The sequence below is a fragment of the Paroedura picta genome, chromosome 8 (assembly GCF_049243985.1).
Source record: "Paroedura picta isolate Pp20150507F chromosome 8, Ppicta_v3.0, whole genome shotgun sequence".
In the NCBI taxonomy this organism is placed as follows: Eukaryota; Metazoa; Chordata; class Lepidosauria; order Squamata; family Gekkonidae; genus Paroedura; species Paroedura picta.
The window spans coordinates 44211139-44230260 of NC_135376.1; the positions used below are offsets into that span (position 1 = coordinate 44211139).

The window sequence follows — 19122 nt, forward strand, 5'->3', positions numbered from 1 at the left end:
CCTAATCCCTGCCACTACAAGCCACCCTAAATAAATACTTCCATATATCCAGAAAGTTCATTGGTTTATTCTTTGAGAAATCTTCAGGTAAAGAAGGTTTTGTGATTGTGAGGCAGCCACAAACTGGAGACAATGCTTGTTTGGTGACTTCTGTTAAAAGCATGTCGTCAGGATATAAATATTGTAATGTCATCACATAATCCACATTTGGCAACAATCTGGAATATGGCACAGTTCCCTCACAGTCTGTTGGTGACAGATGTTTGGGCAAAAAGGCAGTCAAGTAAGGAAGATTGTTCTTTTTCCTATATGGAACCTCTGTAGAATGAGGAAAGGTAGCTCTAGGGTTTCCTGCATCCATGATAACCAGTCTCATGAGAGAAGCCACTTTCCAACTTGAAGTTGCTATTGGGACGCATAAGCAGTTTTGTGGAAAGGCTGTCCGGGCCTTTGTAGATGTGGCCTGGCAGGACTCATTCTTTGCATGAGCCCTTGTGTCTAGCGTTAATTTCTTTTGGAGATCCACTCTGATACAAACAGTCCTCCAAACAATTTAATGGGAGTTACCAGACAAGAACACTTGGGGGGAGTTTCCATTCTTTAATAATTCTAAAACTTGTCAGTTTTGGGGATAATGTCTCCTATTGATCGGTAAGGCCTTATAGAGAAAGACACCAGTTACAGAAGTTTCTCATCAAACATATTGTATAAGCACCTCAGCAATTTGCACACAATTCAAAACAAGCATCATTTCCAGAGTTTTTAGCATCTGTGTCACAAAGATGTCCTAAAACAACTTAGCCTACTCTTCCCAGACATGAGTTGATGCCCCATTCTGTCCAGGCTTGTTGTGTGGCCTCTGCTTGAGAGTGAAGGGTATTCGTAGCATCCAAAGCTTCCCTTCATCAACCCCTGCTCTGAGCTGTTAGGAGCAAGTGGGTTTGTGTCTTCCCCACCTAGCCTTCAAACTCTTTTGAACAAAGATTGAACTGTTCTTTGCATGGACCATATCAGGCCCTCTGGCCTCCTGCAATAGTCCCCACATTTGCAAGAAACTGGGCTCCCTTGCAATAATCTCCCTCCCCCCTCCCCATGTTGTCCTGCTGCCCTGTGATTGCTACTTAGTTAACAATATGGAGCCATGCTTCTTCTCTGGGCTTCAGCAGCTGCCAGTGAAAGTTAGGCCCTTTCCCCACCCCAGCAGGTTCAAGTCAATCAAAAATCTCTTTCATAAATTGTTATTTTTTCCCTATTGGATACGTGAACATCTTGGGGAGGTTGACAGCCATGGGAAAGTAAACCAGTAGAATCAGCTGGTAAAAATGGACAAGGCTAGAAGGCAAACACAAGCATGCAACTTCTCTCAAGCACAATTTAAATGTCTTTTATTCTAATTTAAAAAACCCTATATAACAAAGATACAAGATTGAGAAAGCATTTTGGGATCATGCACCTGTAGAGCATTTTTGATCCAATATCAACTGTTCAGACATTCAAAAACATTCTTTTTGAGGTTTGAAAGTCCTACTGGCAGTTTATGAATTGTGTGATCCAAACAGTAGGGTGTCCCGAGTATCCTTGGTCAAAAGCAAGTATAACAATTTGTGCAATATATGGGACTGTGTGCCATCCATGTAACTTCCAAGGACTGCATTAATCTGTTAGAGTCACAGAGATGAAAGTTGCTATTATGGGACTAGAATGGCAAAGTCGTGGTATCCAAGTCCCAAATAGATAGCAGTCTTAAATCACTGTCACTGCTTAGCAGTTCGGAGAGAGAGAAATGGGATGGCTTTCAGATCAGCAGATATATATCCTGTTCTGGACTAGTTTCTGTTATTTCAGAATTGTCAGGTTCCACACTGCACAAAGGTAGTTTCTTCAGATATATGAGTTTAGAGAAAAATAAGAAGTGAAGCTTGGTAATTAGTAACAAAGCTGAGATGGACAACTATATAGCAAAACAGTGCAGTACCTCATTTAAACTAATCCAGCAATTAGATGTTTCATATAAAAATGGAAGCAGGGTGGGAAATGTTCCAAACTTTATCTAAAATATTAGCTTCTTGAAGGCTCCCTGCTGTGCTACCCTTTCACTAAGCTTATTTTGATCCTTTAAAAATAGCAAAATGCAAACAGTTTTGAATTCAGAACCTACAATAATGGCCTTTTCTCCCTTTCTTGCAAAGCACTGAAAATAAGAAAGGGACATAGACACTACCTAGGAAGTTAATGTTTGAAATACAAAAAAACACCTAACAGCTTGTTTTTGTTGTTCACTGATGGGATGAATCTGGGGCTTTTGGACAACTTCCAGCTCCAGTAATTTAATCCCAAATCCCTAAAGTGCCCCCTGCAGTTTCAATCAGGGAAGCAATTCGCTTCTGCACCCATTATGATACCATTGCCATCATATGGCATCTGCCAAACTCCACCCCAATGGATGCTGCAGTTCCAGGCAAAGCTGTGAACAGACCCCCCCCCCTTGCATACAGAACTGGATAGATTCCTTCCTTCTTAATTAAATGGGCTTTATAAAACAGAAAGCCAGCATTAACCTTTGGCTCTAAACAGTGCAGTCACAAGTGAGCAATTGTCTGTTAGAAGCTTGGGGCTGCGGACCCTCCTGTCTGTCTGGCGGCGTTTAGCACACTGATTCCCAGAACTTGGTGTTTAACCGCACTGGCAGATCTGCCTGCCAGGACTAAAAAGCACATGGCACAGACAACTGGATTGGACCATTAATTTTTTTATATCCTCATTGTGCTTACAATTAAACTAAGTGCTTAGCTCAATTGGTTTTTCCAAGATAATATTTTAAAGCTACCAGGTGATCACCTCAGTACAACAGAAGCAGCCTTTTTGTTAATGTAGGCATTTGGAAAGAGGGAGAAGAAGCATGGGTCTCTGGAGCCGCCAAGAAATCCAGCATCAGATGTCTCTTCTTCACTTGAGGGGGGAATCTGTTGGTAGAGGACACAAATTTGACAAACACCCAAGGCTAAAATTTGAGAATGCTGTTCAAGAAATCTTTGATTAGCTGATAGTACAAACCACTCAAGATCCAAATGCTGCTATTAGACCATGGCAACTGAAATTCCTAGGAGGGGAAAACAGGGACAGTTGGGGGCATGTGCTGGATTAATCTTTCAGTGCTAGCTAGCTGGTTGCAGATTGAGGTGACTACTTGCTTGAAATATTTTCTTTCCTACAAAGTATTTTAATGTGGCATGCTGTATCCCAAGGTAAACTTCAGGCCATTTCACATCATACACTACATCAACCCTGAGTTTGCCACGAGCCCTGCACTTATGACAGAGCCACAGCAAATCATCTGTCAAGAGTTTACCTGTACATATTTACAGCTTTCTGTTTTTTTCAGTGTTCTTCGTTATTATACATTAATAAAAAGTACACCCTCAAAAATGTAGTGTATGAAAAGACCCATCACCATCACCACTGTGATTTTGAAAGGTGTAATTGCTGCTTGATTCTGGGAAGGTAGAAGGCATTCCTATTCTGCTCTTTAAGTTAATTTGTCCTTGGTGCGGGGGAGTCAAAACTGCAGTGAAGGGCAGAGAGAGATGTGAGCCTGTGTGGATGCTCTGTCCTATTTCTTGTGTCTCTGGAAGCTGCTTTCTGTGTAAGGCTGATTCCTTTAGAATTCACAGATCTCTCTGAAGCAGCTGGCAGCTTCAGATCACCTTGGTTGAGTTCTGGGAAGCTAGAGAAAGGGAAGAAATGTGTCCCCTCCATGACATTCTTTTTATCTATCATCAGTACCCTTTTGTTGCACCGAAAATGCAAGCAAGGCCCAGGTTTGAATGCAGTTTTGTTTGAACAGTTGAAATTGGAGGATTTACTTGAAATGTGTGACCTTGGTTAAAGAAAATCGTTGACTTTGGCTACTGAAGGATGTTTCTAAAAAAATGATGAACCCTTAATTCACAACCATTCGATCTAGCTGATGTAATTAATTTGTATAGTAAATGATAGGGAGCAGGAACAGTAGGTGGAGAGAGCCAAATTGTCAGGGAAGAGAATGTGGTGCCAAGCTCCAGCACCACTAGTGATTTATATAGCCTTTTAAAAATGCATCTAATAATACATTTTAATCCTACCATTCTTCAAAAAAAGCTCAGGGAGGCTTATGTGATTCTCTCAATTTTATTATTACAGCAGTTTTGGCAGTTTAGCAGAATTAAGTGAGATTGAAAAAAATTGACTTGCCCAAGTTCACAGTGCAAGTTCCATAGTTGACTGGGGATTGCATCCTGGACCTCCCCAAGTCTCTGATAAATGTCTTGCAGAGTCCTTTCATTATGAGTAGGAGGCAGATCCCCAATACATGAACCCTGAGACCTGCATGCTCTGCTTCTTATACACTAGGTCTAATCTATCACCGAAAGTGAAAAAACAATTTGACAATTACAGTATTTGCTGGCATATAAGGCTACTTTTTTGCCCTGAAAAACATGCCTCCAAGTGGGGGGGTCGTCCTATACGCCGGGTGCACTTCAGTTGTGATAGACATAGCTGCCCATAGTGGCCCATAGTACTGTATTTTGAGTGGAAATGTTGGGGGGTCGTCTTATACGCCGGCAAATACGGTATGCCTAAGAAGTCTTTGCAAAGGCTCCAGTAACCTCAGCCAGGCTATCTAAGCTTAGTAAGAAAAGAGTTTTGCCTCTTTGACAAAACTGGAGCTAATACCACATCCCACAGAAACCAGACATAAGTTTTCCTATCATTCCATCTGACCCCAGAGCACTCCTGTAAAAGAGAATGGCACCCATAGGATGTATGCAGAGCCATAAAAACTTGCATCAGTCGTGCAGTAGCCTTTTGATCCTCTGACACCCTCTTTGTGACCTTCTGTTCAGCTTCTGTGGAGAACAAAGTCTTGGAAGCTGCAAATGGATAAAAGCCTACATCTTCCTGGCCTTCAACAGCCAGCATTCTCTGGGCCCCTATGAAGTTACTGCTTATTGCATTAGGGCTGTAGTAACTTCAGCAATCCTCCCCCACCCCCATTTTCCTTCAGAGGAGATCTGTAGAACCACTATCTGGGCCAGCTGTTCCTTACTTGTGAGGCACAGCAAACTGGATGCCTGTGCCTTATCTAGGGGAAGTGTTTGGCAGATGGGTGCTCCAGTCTCTGTCTTCCAAATAAGCTCTGTAGGCACTTCCAACCTGGAATGCTACAGCTTTTAATCATCAGTGGGGCACATGTCCATTGGAGCTGTGGGGACTTCATTCCTTTCTGATTTTGTGTTTGTGTAGCGCAGAGTGGTAAGCAGCACAAATGCTGTCTAAGGCTGTCTGTCCATGAGATTGGGAGTTCGATCCCAGCAGCCGGCTCAAGCCGGCTCAGCCTTCCATCCTTCCAAGGTTGGTAAAATGAGTACCCAGCTTGCTGGGGGGTAAAAACGGTAATGACTGGGGAAGGCACTGGCAAACCACCCTGTATTGAGTCTTCCATGAAAACACTAGAGGGCGTCACTCCAAGGGTCAGACATGACCCGGTGCTTGCACAGGGGATACCTTTACCTTTACCTTTAGGGAATCAAATCACTGATGTTCCTGATTTGTCTCTGGTGCGATTAATGTTGAATGCAAGGTTAGTGTTAATGTATTCAACTGTTCATGATCTTATTTTGGACAAAGTTTCTGTAAATGTAGCCTGTCTGCCTATGTCTATAGACTTAGACCAAATAGCAAAAAATAAATATAATAGCATTCAGCATCCAGGGATCCTAAAAGAGCTTTCCCAGTTATAGGAATTTACCTCTGAGGCAATGCAGGAGTCAAAACAAGGGAGAGAATTGCTTTGCCACTTTTTGTCCTGCTTGAACTCATTTGTTCTTTGGTCAACTGAGGATAATAGCTGATACTATGGGGGTGGGGCTCAGGGGTAGAGCAGCTGCCTTGCATTGCAAAAAGTTCATCCCTTGGTATTGTTGCTTGAAAGGCTCAGGTGGTAGACAAGATGAAAGACTTGGCTCTAGAGAGCTATAGAAAATACTGACCTCTGGAGACCAGTGTTCTGATTCAGTGTGATGCTGCTTTGTACAAACTGTATCTAAAGAGCTTTAGATGTGGTGAAGCTTTCATTTGGCACCACCAACTGTTTGAACCATGTGGCTTAGTTATATGGAATATCTTGAGGGTGCACAATTTCCTGTCTGTCCCCAAGGTTTCTATTTACTTACCTGTGCTTCTATAACTCTTTCTTTGTCCCCTTTCTGGCCCTTGTCTAGATATTTAGCACACCTCTAAATATTGTTGCAAGTTGACTTAAAAAGTTATTCTGATTGAGTAATTTGGATTTGGGTTGGAAAGAGCTGTGTACCACTAATGAATCTCTCAGGTAGGTGTTTGCAGGTGGTCTAGTCAGATTTTGGAAAGAAATCTAGAAGTGTTACACAAAAAAAGTGCTGAGTTCTTTGTTTTTATTTAACATCTCATTATTTTTGTCTTTGCTGCTCCTGGGAATTAATTCCAGTGGAGATGCCAGCTGTGTCAGCAAATTCTGAAGCTGCTGTCTATAGAATAATGCAATTTTTAAATCATTTTCTGTATTAGTCAGGACATCCCCTTGTAAAATTTGTCAATTAATCTCTTGCTTTATTGTGAAGATTCTGTAACCACTCCATGGCTAAGCAGTAACATCCTTCCCATTATAAGAAGGAATTCTATTAACAGCTAAATGCCTTAGGAGACATCTCTTTGTGTAACATATTGGTATGTTAAGCGTGAAACTGTATTTTTTGTGAGAATCTTTGACTTAATTAGGCTTATTAGTGTAGAGAAACATGTAGAAAATGTCTATTGTAAAGCACAGACACATTCTCATTTTTAGGCTGACCTTTCCTTGGACTGTATTGACAAAGGTAAAAATTGCAGGTATTTGTCCCCTGATATAATCTTTTTAACAAGTAAACTTTCTTCAAACAATTTCCTTTTGCATCAAGAATTTCGTTGTTTTCTCAAGGATATTTCATAGAAGCTTTCTTCATCAGAACAGCTGAAGCAGAAGGATAATCTTTCTGCAGCTTGGTGCTATCCATTTCTAATGCAGACTTATGTCAGGCTAAAAGGATTCGGAGGGAACTGATCGTTTTATTCATTTACTTCATTTGTATCTCACCTTTCTTACCAATGGAGACCCAAAGTGGATTATAACATTCTCTTCTCCCCCTTTTTATCCTCACGACAACCCTAGGAGGTAGATTAGGCTGAGAGTACGATTTGGCCTAAGATCACCAGCAAATTTTGCATGGCATGAGTGGAGATTCGAACCCAGGACTTCCATATTATAGTCTGACACTCTTAACCATTACATCACATTAGCTCTCAAGTGGACCATCTTGTTAGCCAAGCTGCACAGTGGGACTCATGATCAGAGGAGATGGTTTGTTTTGTTCTCTTCAGAATTAACAAATATAACTTTGCAGCTTTGGACTTTCATCTCCAAACCTAGTTAAGAAATGATGGGGTTTTTTTGCATGCTCAAGTGGGGGATTCCAGGTAGGGCAAAATTGCAATGCAGTAGAATCATAGAATCATAGAGTTGGAAGGGGCCACAAAGGCCATCTTGTCCAACTCCCTGCTCAACGCAGGATCAGCCCAAAGCATCCTAAAGCATCCAAGAAAAGTGTGTATCCAACCTTTGTTTGAAGACTGCCAGTGAGGGGGAGCTCACCACCTCCTTAGGCAGCCTATTCCACTGCTGAACTACACTGACTGTGAAAAACTTTTTCCTGATATCTAGCCTATATCATTGTACTTGTAGTTTAAACCCATTACTGCACGTCCTTTCCTCAGAAGCCAACGAAAACAGCATGCTGCCCTCCTCCAAATGACAACCTTTCAAATACTTAAAGAGGGCTATCATGTCCCCTCTCAACCTCCTTTTCTTCAGGCTGAACATTCCCCTCAACCTATCTTCATAGGGCTTGGTCCCTTGGCCCCAGATCATCCTCGTTGCTCTCCTCTGTACCCTTTCAATTTTATCCATGTCCTTCTTGAAGTGAGGCCTCCAGAACTGCACACGGTACTGCAGAACTACACACAGGTCTGACCAGTGCTGTATACAATGGGACTATGACATCTTGTGATTTTGATGTGATCCCCCTGTTGATACAGCCCAGAATGGCATTCGCCTTTTTTACCGCTGCATCACACTGCCTGCTCATGTTTAGCTTACAATCCACACGTACCCCAAGGTCTCGTTCACGCACAGTGTTACCTAGAAGTGTATCCCTCATCCAGTAGGCATGCTTTTCATTTATCTTTATTAAATTGCATCTCATTTGCTCATTTTTCCATTGTGTTCAGATCTCGGTGAACTCTGTCTCTATCTTCTGGAGTATTTGCCAGTCTTCCCAATTTGGTGTCATCTGCAAACTTAATGAGTAGTCCCTCCACCCCCTCATCTAGATCATTAATAAATATGTTAAAAAGTACCAGACCAAGCACCGAGCCCTGAGGTACCGCGCTACTCACCTCCCTCCAGTCTGATGAAACACCACTGACAACAACTCTTTGAGTGCGGTTCTCTAACCAATTCCCTATCCACCTAACTATCTGAAAATCCAGATTGCAGTCCTTCAATTTATCCATCAGAACATCATGAGGAACCTTATCAAAAGCTTTACTAAAATCCAAGTAAACAACACCAACTGAATTTCCACGATCCAGCAAACCTGTTGCTTGGTCAAAGAAGGAAACCAGGTTGGTCTGACAGGACCTGTTGGAGAGAAATCTGTGCTGACTTCCCTGGATCACCAAATTGTCCTCCAGATGTTTGCAGATTGCTCCCTTTAATATCTGCTCCATTATCTTCCCCACAACAGAGGTTAGACTCACTGGTCTGTAGTTTCCTGAGTCATCCTTCCTCCCTTTTTTGAAGATCGGAATAACGTTTGCTCTTTTCCAGTCCTCCTGTAAATATCCAGTCCTTAAAGAGGTTCCGAGGATGATTGACAAGGGTTCTGCAAGTTCTTCAGAAAGTTCTTTAAGCACTCTCGGGTGCATTTCATCCGGCCCAGGGGATTTGAACTCATCCAGTGCAGCTAAATGCCTCTCGACAACCTCTCTGTCCATGTCAACCTGCCACCCAGATGTTATCCCTTGGCTACTGCCAACTCTAGATGTGCTCAAAGCCTTTGACCTGTGGGAAAAAACAGATGTAAAATAGGCGCTAAGCCTTTCTGCTTTCTCTGCATCCTCCGTTAGAGTTTATCCATCTGCACCCAACAATGGGCCTATTGCCTCCTTTACCTTACATTTGCTCCTCACATAACTGAAAAATCTTTTCTTGTTACAGTGGGCTTCTCTGGCCAATCTTAGCTCACTCTCAGCTCTTGTTTGAGTAGTGCCCACCCTTCACATGCTCCCTTCCCTTCCAGCATTCTTGTCCATGGTATGACAGTAATTGCAGAAGTTTCATGGCTCAGTGTAGCAACCATAATATGCTTCAGTTTTATTTCCTACTAGCTTCAAAGCCCATTCCTAAGAACGAGCCTTGAAAGGGTCCCCTCCCCTGGCCCCTGGCCAGGCAGCTTAAGGTGGCTTTGGGCCGCAGCCAGATCAAGTGGGGTGGGCGGGGGCTGGCCAGCTCATTAGCAGGCCCAGGACAGAGCTCCTTAGCAGGCAGTCAACAGTCTGGGAGACCCTTGTTAGCAGGCCTTGCTTAGCAGGCCAAGAAGCCCTCGTTAGCATGCCCTTCACCACAACCTTTTGCCCAGGGCCCTCTCCCCTTACCTGCTGCTGGCTCCAGGCACTGAGGCACGTCTGAGAGCAAAGAGGCTAGAGTCCAGGGACGGAGGGCGGGAGCTGCAGGGGCAGGGCCAATCACTTGGACAGCCGGACATGTTCCACCCTTCAGGCTGTTTCACAAATATATAGAGGAACCATGGATAAGGATGTGTGCAGTTTCAGTCTGTAGAGCTACAATTGTTTCCTTGCTGGGGGTGCGGTAGTATTTTTTATCAGAGAGGCCAAGGAAATGATAAAAGACAGGGGTGTGTGTCACCTCCAAGGTTCTTGATTTCTTTAAAAATAGCTACTTGTTCTCTGTAAGAGCTGTGAGAATCCTCAACTGGACAGAACAAGTCTTCCTCTGTAACTAAAGGTCTTTCATTATTATGTGATTGCTACTTAGCAGCAGTGCATTTGCTCCATAGCAACTGTAGCGTGTTGCCTGCGCAGACAGCTTATTTTATAGTCAATTGTCACTTGCATCTGAGGTACATTGTTTCAACTTACTGGTAGAAAGTGGCAATGCATAAAAGCCATTGAGGTAAATGGCAGTTTGTTCAGAGATAAAAGATTTTGCAGCAGAAGAGAGGCAGTTTTGCCTCACTAAGTCCCTTGAATTTTGCATACCTAATAAGTGAGGGGAAGCAGTAGGGTAGGCTCTGGTGTTTTAGGGGAAATAGACGCCAAGACCAGAGCAAGCTGTATTTGAACAAAGAACAAAAAAGCAGTTGTCCCTGCTGTGAGTGGCCTCAGTCTAGGTCTTCAAGATTCAGAAATTATAAGTTGCATCTGTTGCTTGTAGGAAAGTGGCAGGTTCTAGCAAATGCCAGGATTCTCATGATAAGGAGAGCAAAAGGGTTATAAATACTGGTCCTCAACTGACAGGAAGAATTAGGGCACTTGGATCTGTAGAGGAGCTGCTGCCTTCAAGGTTCTCAGTGTTAGATCTTTGCAGCTGTTTCCCAGACTGAAGTGGCACCTCATTTGCCACCTGCAAACAGGGACTTTAGCTATTTCAGACAGTGAAGTGAAAGGAGACCTGCTTACTGTTTAAAAAACAATACCTTGATCCAACAGAAACAGTTGAGCGTAGTCTTTTTCTGCTTTTGCTGAGGTGACTGTAAAGCTCAGGCTCCTCAGGATGGTAGCCTGTTTGGGTCTGGAGAAAAGAAGAAATGACATTCCCTTTGCAGCAGCAGGTGGTGATCTGGGTTGTAGGCAGCACTGGACTTGTAGAATCATAGAATCATAGAGTTGGAAGGGACCTCATGGGTCATCTAGTCCAACCCGCTGCACTATACAGGACACTCACATCCCTATCGCTCATCCACTGCAACCTGCCTCTCCCTTAAGCCTTCACAGAATCAGCCTCTATCAGATGGCTATCCAGCCTCTGTTTAAAAATGTCCAAGGATGGAGAACCCACCACCTCCTGAGGAAGCCTGTTCCACTGAGAAACTGCTCTAACTGTCAGGAACTTCTTCCTGATTTTTAGATGGAATTTCTTTTGAATTAATTTCATCCCATTGGTTCTGGTCCGTCTGGGGCAAGAGAGAACAACTCTGCTCCATCCTCTATATGGCAGCCTTTTAAATACTTGAAGATGGTTACCAAATCCCCTCTCAGTTGTCTCCTTTCCAGGCTAAACAGACCAAGCTCCCTCAACCTTTCTTCATACGTCTTGGTCTCCAAACCCCTCACCATCTTTGCCCTCCTCTGGACACTCCAGTTTGTCTACATCCCTCTTCAACTGGGGTGCCCAAAACTGAACACAGTACTCCAAGTGAGGCCAAACCAGAGCAAAGTGGCACCATCACCTCCCGTGGTCTGGACATGATACAGCCCAAAATCCCATTCATGTTTTTAGCCACCGAGTCACACTGTTGACTCATGTTCAATGTATGGTCTACTAAGACTCCTAGATAAGTACTTACGCAATGATGACAGGACTGTGGTGAGTCTCCAGAAGTAGACAGCTGCCTATTTTGAGAAGAGTGATCCAATGTAAAATTGGTATGGCTAGTAAAAAGATAAATCTCCTGAGTGTTCAGGTACGCAGTCTTCCATTCTCACCATTTCATGTGTTCAGCGCTTAAAAAAACAAAAACAAAAAACAGACGTTAGGAAACATGTTCTGTGTCAATATACAACCTTGAAATGCGGTCAGGAGGCTGTCCTGTTCAGAGCCTTCCAAGCACACTTTGCCTCCTATCTGTGCTTAATTGTAGGTGACTTAGATCCCTGCAGTTGGCAAGAGGACAGGATTCTGATTCATGGGGGCTGTGGTGATAGCCTTCTATCTTGCTGTCTGGTGTAGGGTGTATTATTCTATTATTCTCTATCCCCGAGTGAATTATTCCTCCTCCTATGCCTGCTCTCTGTGCCTGAGGTCAGCGCTTTCAAATGCTTATTATGAACATCACAGCTTTGACACATATGCAAGGAAAAGGCCAGTTGAATTTCTAGATAGCTTTTTTTTGCTGGGGATTTTTCCTCCCACTGCCAGTAAACCTGAAAAACAGAATTAAGGAAGGAGTCTCTTTGCAGAGGAGGCAGCATTGCTCCAGAAGTGGCAGGATTGCTGACTCCCTATTGAAGAAATGACCTTGCAGCACATCCACATTAATTCATTCTTCTGCACCTCCCGGTTGTGTGTAGCATGGATAGAACCACAGGAGAGCATCTGCTCGGTGCTAGGCAGCATATTCGTAATATCTACTTGCCAAAACACCTCAAGACACTAGAAACCTGAGTATGACAGATGTTGCCATTCCCTTGATCCCTAGTTACATAACAAAACTGGCCCACTGGGAAACCGGAGAAGGCAGGACAAGGCATGTGGAGTTGTCCCAACTGTCCAGCTTCTGTACTTTTCACTGCACTTGTACTTCCTCATGGAGTACTAGTTTGCCTTTCTTGGTACTCACTGTTTGCTCTTTTTGTCTTTTCTTGACTTAAGGTTTTTAACTGCTGAAGGGGTGATATGCCGGAACAGACACTCCTGATCAATTATGGCAACAAAGTAGCTCACTGGACTTTAAAATTCTCTCTGGTAGTCAATTTTCATACCTAGATATTTGCAGTTCATGTCTCTGGGAGAAGGAAGCAGGAAAGCGAATAGAGAAACTATCCTAATGCCAAGAATCACAATTAAGAATTAGAATAGCAGTCGCAAGATATCTTTCACAAATATATCCAACAATTAAGATTCTTTGCTCCCAGTACATTTTTCAGGAAGAACTGAGGTCGTTGTCATGAGCCTTAGAGGAGAAACCACAGGGCTCCTCAGCACTGTATCTCCACTGAAGGTTTTGCAGCAGTTTGACTCTTTCTTCCCATTGTGTATTTGTGCTTCAGGTTTTGGAAGTGGTGCGCTCCAACTATGATACACTGACCCTGAAGTTGCAGGATGGGTTAGACCAATATGAACGCTATTCAGAGCAACACAAAGAAGCTGCCTTCTTCAAAGAACTTGTGAGTTTCAGCTCCCTGCCAGGAGCTTTTAGCCTTGTCTTTAAAATCTGAACAGTCTTTTTGCCCATCAAAAGCGTGTTTATTGGGATGAGGGCACAGAAGCACATGCTTTAGTATACTGTCTGCCAAGTCAATTTCACCTAGATGCTGAGCAGGTGCGATTAAAAGCAGAGAAGTCTTACCTTCTCCTATAATAAGGTTCCTTCTACTTTTTTCAGGAGCTCATTCCTAAAGATAACTGGAGCTGTGTGGCTGAGGATTCCTTTTCCTTGTCCAGCTGGCCTTTTGTAAGATCCAGGGGCATCTTGTGTTCATTTTACCTGCTTATAGGCCCCATTGATACAATTGGAGTAAAAGGACATTTATATGACAACAATTCAGGGATATGAAGTACTCAGATAGTACGTTTAGTTTAGTTTATTCGATTTTTAGCCCATCACTCCCAGAATGCTTGTGGCAGGTTACAACAGATAAAAAACCCCGGATAAAATTCCCCTAAAATATACAATCCGAAATCCCCTATACAATCCAAGATATAATATCATAATATATAATATGTAATACAGCGGCATAAAAACAACTAACCCCCCCCCCCCATTAAAATAGCAGCTCTGGGGATGGACATGGGAGAAGGACTTCCAGTCGCCAGTAGAATGGTCCATTCCCCAAAATCATGTGTGTTCCAAATGCACAGCAACTACTAAAAATCAGAAAATAGTCTGCTTTGACTACCTCTGTTCTGCTTGAGAATGTGATGGAGGTCATAGGGAGCAGTCCTAAACAGAGTAAGTTTCATGTTATTCAGTGAGGGTTACATTCAGGAGAGTGCCCTTAGGATTGCAGACACAGAGGCCTAACCTGAGCATACTACTCAAAAGACCATACTTGTTCTCACCAGTACAGACAGGTGGAATGCAGACTAGCCCTTGAGCCACGTCCATCTCTTTTTTGTGCTCCAGCTACGGATGCTGCTGCTTTCTCCCTTCACACCTATCTGTAGTCACTTCCCTTATAGTTGCATAGCTGTTGTTCGCTTGTTGAACAGTTTCCCATTATCCTTGATTAAAAATACAGATTTGTTTTTTTACCAATTTGCTAGGATTATAATTTTTCTGAAACCTGTCCTCATAAGTACTGGCAGTTTAATAGACACTATTATGAAGTGCACCGCTGACAGTAATCCCCTCCCATTCCAGGTTTTCTGGAAATGCTCAGGAAATGCTCAAATGGACCCTCTCCCAAAACAAGAAAGCTTTATTCATTATTCTACATCCAGTGATTAAACAGATAAAGTTGGTTTAATCCCTCTTCCTCTGGAGACTTTATGGTAGAGCATTCTCCAAGCCGATCTCTTACTGAAAGCTACAGCAAATTTAGTGTGTCCCCTGAGCTCATTCTCAAAGCAGTGGGAGGAATCAACTTTATCTGTTGTCTTGGATTTTTTTTTTTACAAAAAAAATTTTTTTAACACTTAGCTATTCTTTCATTGTCACAGCATTTGTCTTTTCAGTTCAGAAAAAACTGTGCCTCTTCCCTTGAGAATCCCAGGTCACAATCTTGTGTCACACAGTCAGGTTAAAATGTCATGCAGGAATCTCTTTTGTTGGTTGTGGGCTGCTTGGATACCTGCACAAAGGTGCAGAATTTTCTTCCTCTAACCAAAGTGACTCATTCAGCCTATTTCATGTCTTGTTTGAAAAGCTCATGGGGTGGGTGGAACCACTTGATGGCAAACTAGAAGCAGAAACAATAGTGAGTCAAATAGGGACTAAAGCTGATGAAGGTCCAACAGCGGAGGCAAAACAGAGAGTTAGCTGATCCTATAGTTCCTAGTGGGATCGAGTTGTCTGCCAACCTTCAGAAGTCATACATAACCTGAAGGCTCACAACCTTACCTTCTTCAGGAGCAGTGGATATTTTAAGGGGCAAACATTTCAACCTGGGGTCTCACACCTTTTTATCAGTATTTGCCTTTTCAGAGGACATGTTGGCATTTCTGACAAAGGAAACAGAATGTAAGGCTGGGGGCGATGCAGCTGCTTTGGAGGTCTGAGCCTCTGATTCTTAGGCACCATCAGAGAGAGGAGTACTCGCCTTGCTATAGTCAATTGTTTTCCATTCTCGTATGGTACTTTGGATCCCTCCAAAATTCCCATACATTCTCTATAAACCCTGTCTTCTAGGTCACTTCCCAGGGTTCAGGGTGTGACAGCACCTTTCTCTGTTTTGGTAGCTAGTCAGTGTTTAATTTCAATGTAGGGATAGACTCCTCTAGGTAAGGAATATGATCAATATATGATGTTGAATGGTGTAAATGAAAACTATGTTTAAACTACTAACCAGGTTACATGTGCTTTATTGTCATGTGCCTGTCATCCATTTGTTCATGACCAGAATGAGTCTTGACATACAAGATGCATTTTGTCTTTGGTTGCTGAAGCAGCTGATGCCACTTAGTGCACCTCCTAGACCCATTTAGGGACCTTTCTCTGCACTAGTAGGAGCTAAAGGGGACATACATTTGGAAGTAGGGGAATCTGGCTTCTGTTGTAGTTTATGCATTGAATACACCTAGCATCCATTTAGAGAAGTAGCCCTACTTTGATGCAAAGAATACAAAAGAAGTCTACCTTATCTACCTTTCACATATCTGCCACCCCTCAAGTTTTCAGCCCTTAGCTGGTATAGGTTTGAAAGCTTGTGTATGTTCCTGTAACCCTATGTACCTTTAAATTGCTGCCCATGATTTATAGCCCTCCCTACTTTTTCATTGTCTTTGACTACAGCAGTCACAGATATATACTTTCGCTAAAGTCCAGATATTTTAAAAACAGTAAATAATGAAGAATTGGAACATTTTCATAATTTGTTGCAGAACCCATAAAGGTACATTTGGCTCAGAATATATAAGTCCCTGCTATCAAGGAAACAATGGTTCTTACTTGGTGAACAGCTCCTTCAGCAATCATACCTACCTTCAGTACCAAAGTCTCTTTCCCACAGTTGAAACTTTTAGTTTTGCCTCAACGCTTTCTTCTGAGAGCCTGCAGCAAAAGGCAGGTCTATCTAGAAATTCCTTTAGTACCTGTTTGGTACATTACATTAAATTACATGTAATGACTGTTCTCTCTCTTTTAGGTTCGATCTATCAGCATCAATGTGCGGCGAAATCTGGCCTTCAACACTCTCAGCCAGGAGGCCCTGCTGAAAGAGTTTTCAACCATCTCCTGAAACTGAACTATCTACCTATTTCCTGACCAGTTCTGGCGTTAGTGCGCCCCTTCCCCAGCATTGACTGTAGCTCCTGGTTGTGGAGTGGTCTAATCCTAGTGCGTGTGCGTGTTTTCCAACCAAGAGGAAGATTTGGACTTGGCCCATATGACTGAGCACAGAGAACTAATGCTGTGGACTGCCCTTGGAGGAGTATGAGAGAGATGGGATGGGGATCTATACTTACTGCTCTTTCTCATATTCGCTGGTATTCGGGGCTAAGAGTACCCCCCCCTCCCAGAGCAAAGCGCTGTTGAGAGTTGCTCATCCTTCTGGTTCTCTACAATCTGTCTAATCTTGTGCACAGGACTGAAGAAAGAGTGTGTCAGGGAAACCAGGCCTTTGACAATAAAGTGTAGGCTGTCTGACCTGCTGTCCTGGATATACATGCTGTGAAGCCCAACCACCAACTGAGGTGTTTTGAGTCTGCAGTCCTTGTACTTTTGGAATTCTAACCCCAAATTGGTATTGGAAGTATCAGCTGAGAGTTCTCCCCTTCACTCCGAGCTAATGCTTGTTTCTCTGAATGATGCTTGCCAGAGCTACTCATAAGGAGGTTTTGCAAGGGTGAAGCCCTTAAAACACTTGGCCTTTAGGGGTTCTGAACTAATGTTTCCATTGCAGAACCGTTTCCCCCCGATAAATCAGGATTGGATGGGAAGGAATGGGATCTTCTTGATAGTTTAGGAGGTTAAGATGCAAACTGATCAACTTTGCTTCATGCACACTATCATTGTGTGTGGTTTCTGTGATCTTTCTGGATTCATAGGAAATTGTCCTCTTCGGGCCCTTCCCCAGTTCGCTAATGACTCTTGGGCATGGCAGTAGTGAGTTCTGAGACCAGGTATTCAAGAGGGAGCTCTTTTCGAGGGTAGGGGCTACAAACTTCTGAAACAGCGCCCGTAAGATAGACATAGAATATCATTAAAGGGCTGGGAAGGGATGTGCCCCCAATCATTTATTTTGTGCGGTGCTTTGTGTTCTTTTGGGGAGGGACAATAGGCTATTGTTAATAGCATTTAATGTTTCCTTAGTGATACCACTGTGCTATACCTAATACACAACTGATGTAGTCCCTGCCTCACTTGCCTTCTACATAAAATTTAGAGAAATTAGACGTCAAAGCATATTTAAAAAAAAATTATATCCAGTTAGGGTCTTCATGTTAAAAATGTGAAACATCAAGTTAAGAACATGGAGCATCAAGTTAAGAACATGGGAAGACATTCTCCTTATTTGCAGACAGAGTAGTCACTCAGAGCAGCAGTGGGTGGGGCGAGGCTTCCCCTTAAATTGAGCCAGAGTCTAGAAAAGTCCCTAAAAGCCAGAAACTAGTACAATAACTTCAGGACAGGGCGGGCAGCAATGAGACATCCTGCCAAGTGCAAAACTGACTAAATCTGCTGCTGATCATGTTGGCTATCCCATAATAATAATAATGAAGCCAACAGAGACAGTGTATGGGAGATTGATTCATATGCCAATAACTAAGAATGGAATTTTGTGGTAAGTACCAATTTATCATTAATGTTATCTTTAAGATGGGCTGTTTCTATGGCATTGCATCCTAGGGCAGGGTAAATTAAGACTTCGTGAACCATCTTTTGATATCTTCTGCCAAAATATATCTTCTAAGGAGGAGGTATCTTTTCTTTATGGTAATATTTAGTCAAAGAGGGCATGGGTTTCTATGTAGTAACCTTACAAGCCACTTCTAAGAATGGGCAACTCTTGTAGGTTGCCCTTGCCTTTGTTCTGCTAACATTTTCCTTGAAGACTGTCCACACCAGAGATACTGCAATTGAAAATTCATGGCAATCAATCGAATTATCAATCAAAAGCTTAGAACAAAATAAATTAGGTGTCCAGTGGCACTGTAAAGACTAACAACATTTATCCTGGCTTTTGAGAGTCAGAACTCACATCAGTAATGAAATATGGTGAAGTAAATTTTATTAGCTTTTAGGTGCCACTGAACTACTTACATTTTGCTTCTACATGGCTAACACAGCTACCCTTCTGTAATTAAGATCTGTATCTTCAACTCTGCTGAATAGAAGGGACACGCCATCTTCAATCCTTCCATTCTCTCCAACTCTTTTAATCTGGAAAGACACCATCTCCTACTTGGTTTGTAAAATAGATTCTAAAATGGGGAAGAACTTTTCGCCTTCCCAAACAGGCCTTATCTTTTGGGGCCTCTGTAGAAATTGTCAGAGGCGTATTTTCAGCAAGTCTTTCTATTTTCTTCTCCTTCCCACTTAGGGATCTAGCACCAAATTTATTTACAGTTTCCTCTAAGAACACCTTGTACATTAGCATAGGCTTCCTACTGGATTAATAAACCTATGAATTTGTCAGTTCTTTTGCATTTATGTGGTCCAGCTGAAAGCATCTCGGGTTGTTTTGTACCTGTGATTCTTCTGTACATGGTCTTTTACAAAATGTGCTTGTGCCATGGGATAAGTTAGAGAAAAATCTTCTACATGCTTGGTTTCAGTGGAAGGGTCTTCCTTTTGTTACGTCATATGCTACTGCATTTCTCATCAAGCCCTGTGCCTTCACTTACTATTGTGTTAAAGGATCTGTAACTGAATCGTAATCAATCTAGCA

The 19122-nt window shown here is 42.7% G+C and overlaps 1 protein-coding gene across 2 annotated transcripts in view; it reads left to right on the forward strand.

Annotated features, from left to right (window-relative positions):
- The window catches only part of ARMH3 (armadillo like helical domain containing 3), a 148825-nt gene extending 129956 nt beyond the window's left edge, over positions 1–18869 (forward strand). For both annotated transcript variants that reach the window (XM_077349474.1, XM_077349473.1), the window contains exons 25-26: positions 13123–13239; positions 16378–18869. In XM_077349474.1, the coding sequence (XP_077205589.1) occupies positions 13123–13239; positions 16378–16470 (210 nt within the window). In that variant the 3' untranslated portion in view covers positions 16471–18869. The remainder of the gene's footprint in view (positions 1–13122; positions 13240–16377) is intronic.
- Positions 18870–19122: the final 253 nt, after the last annotated feature.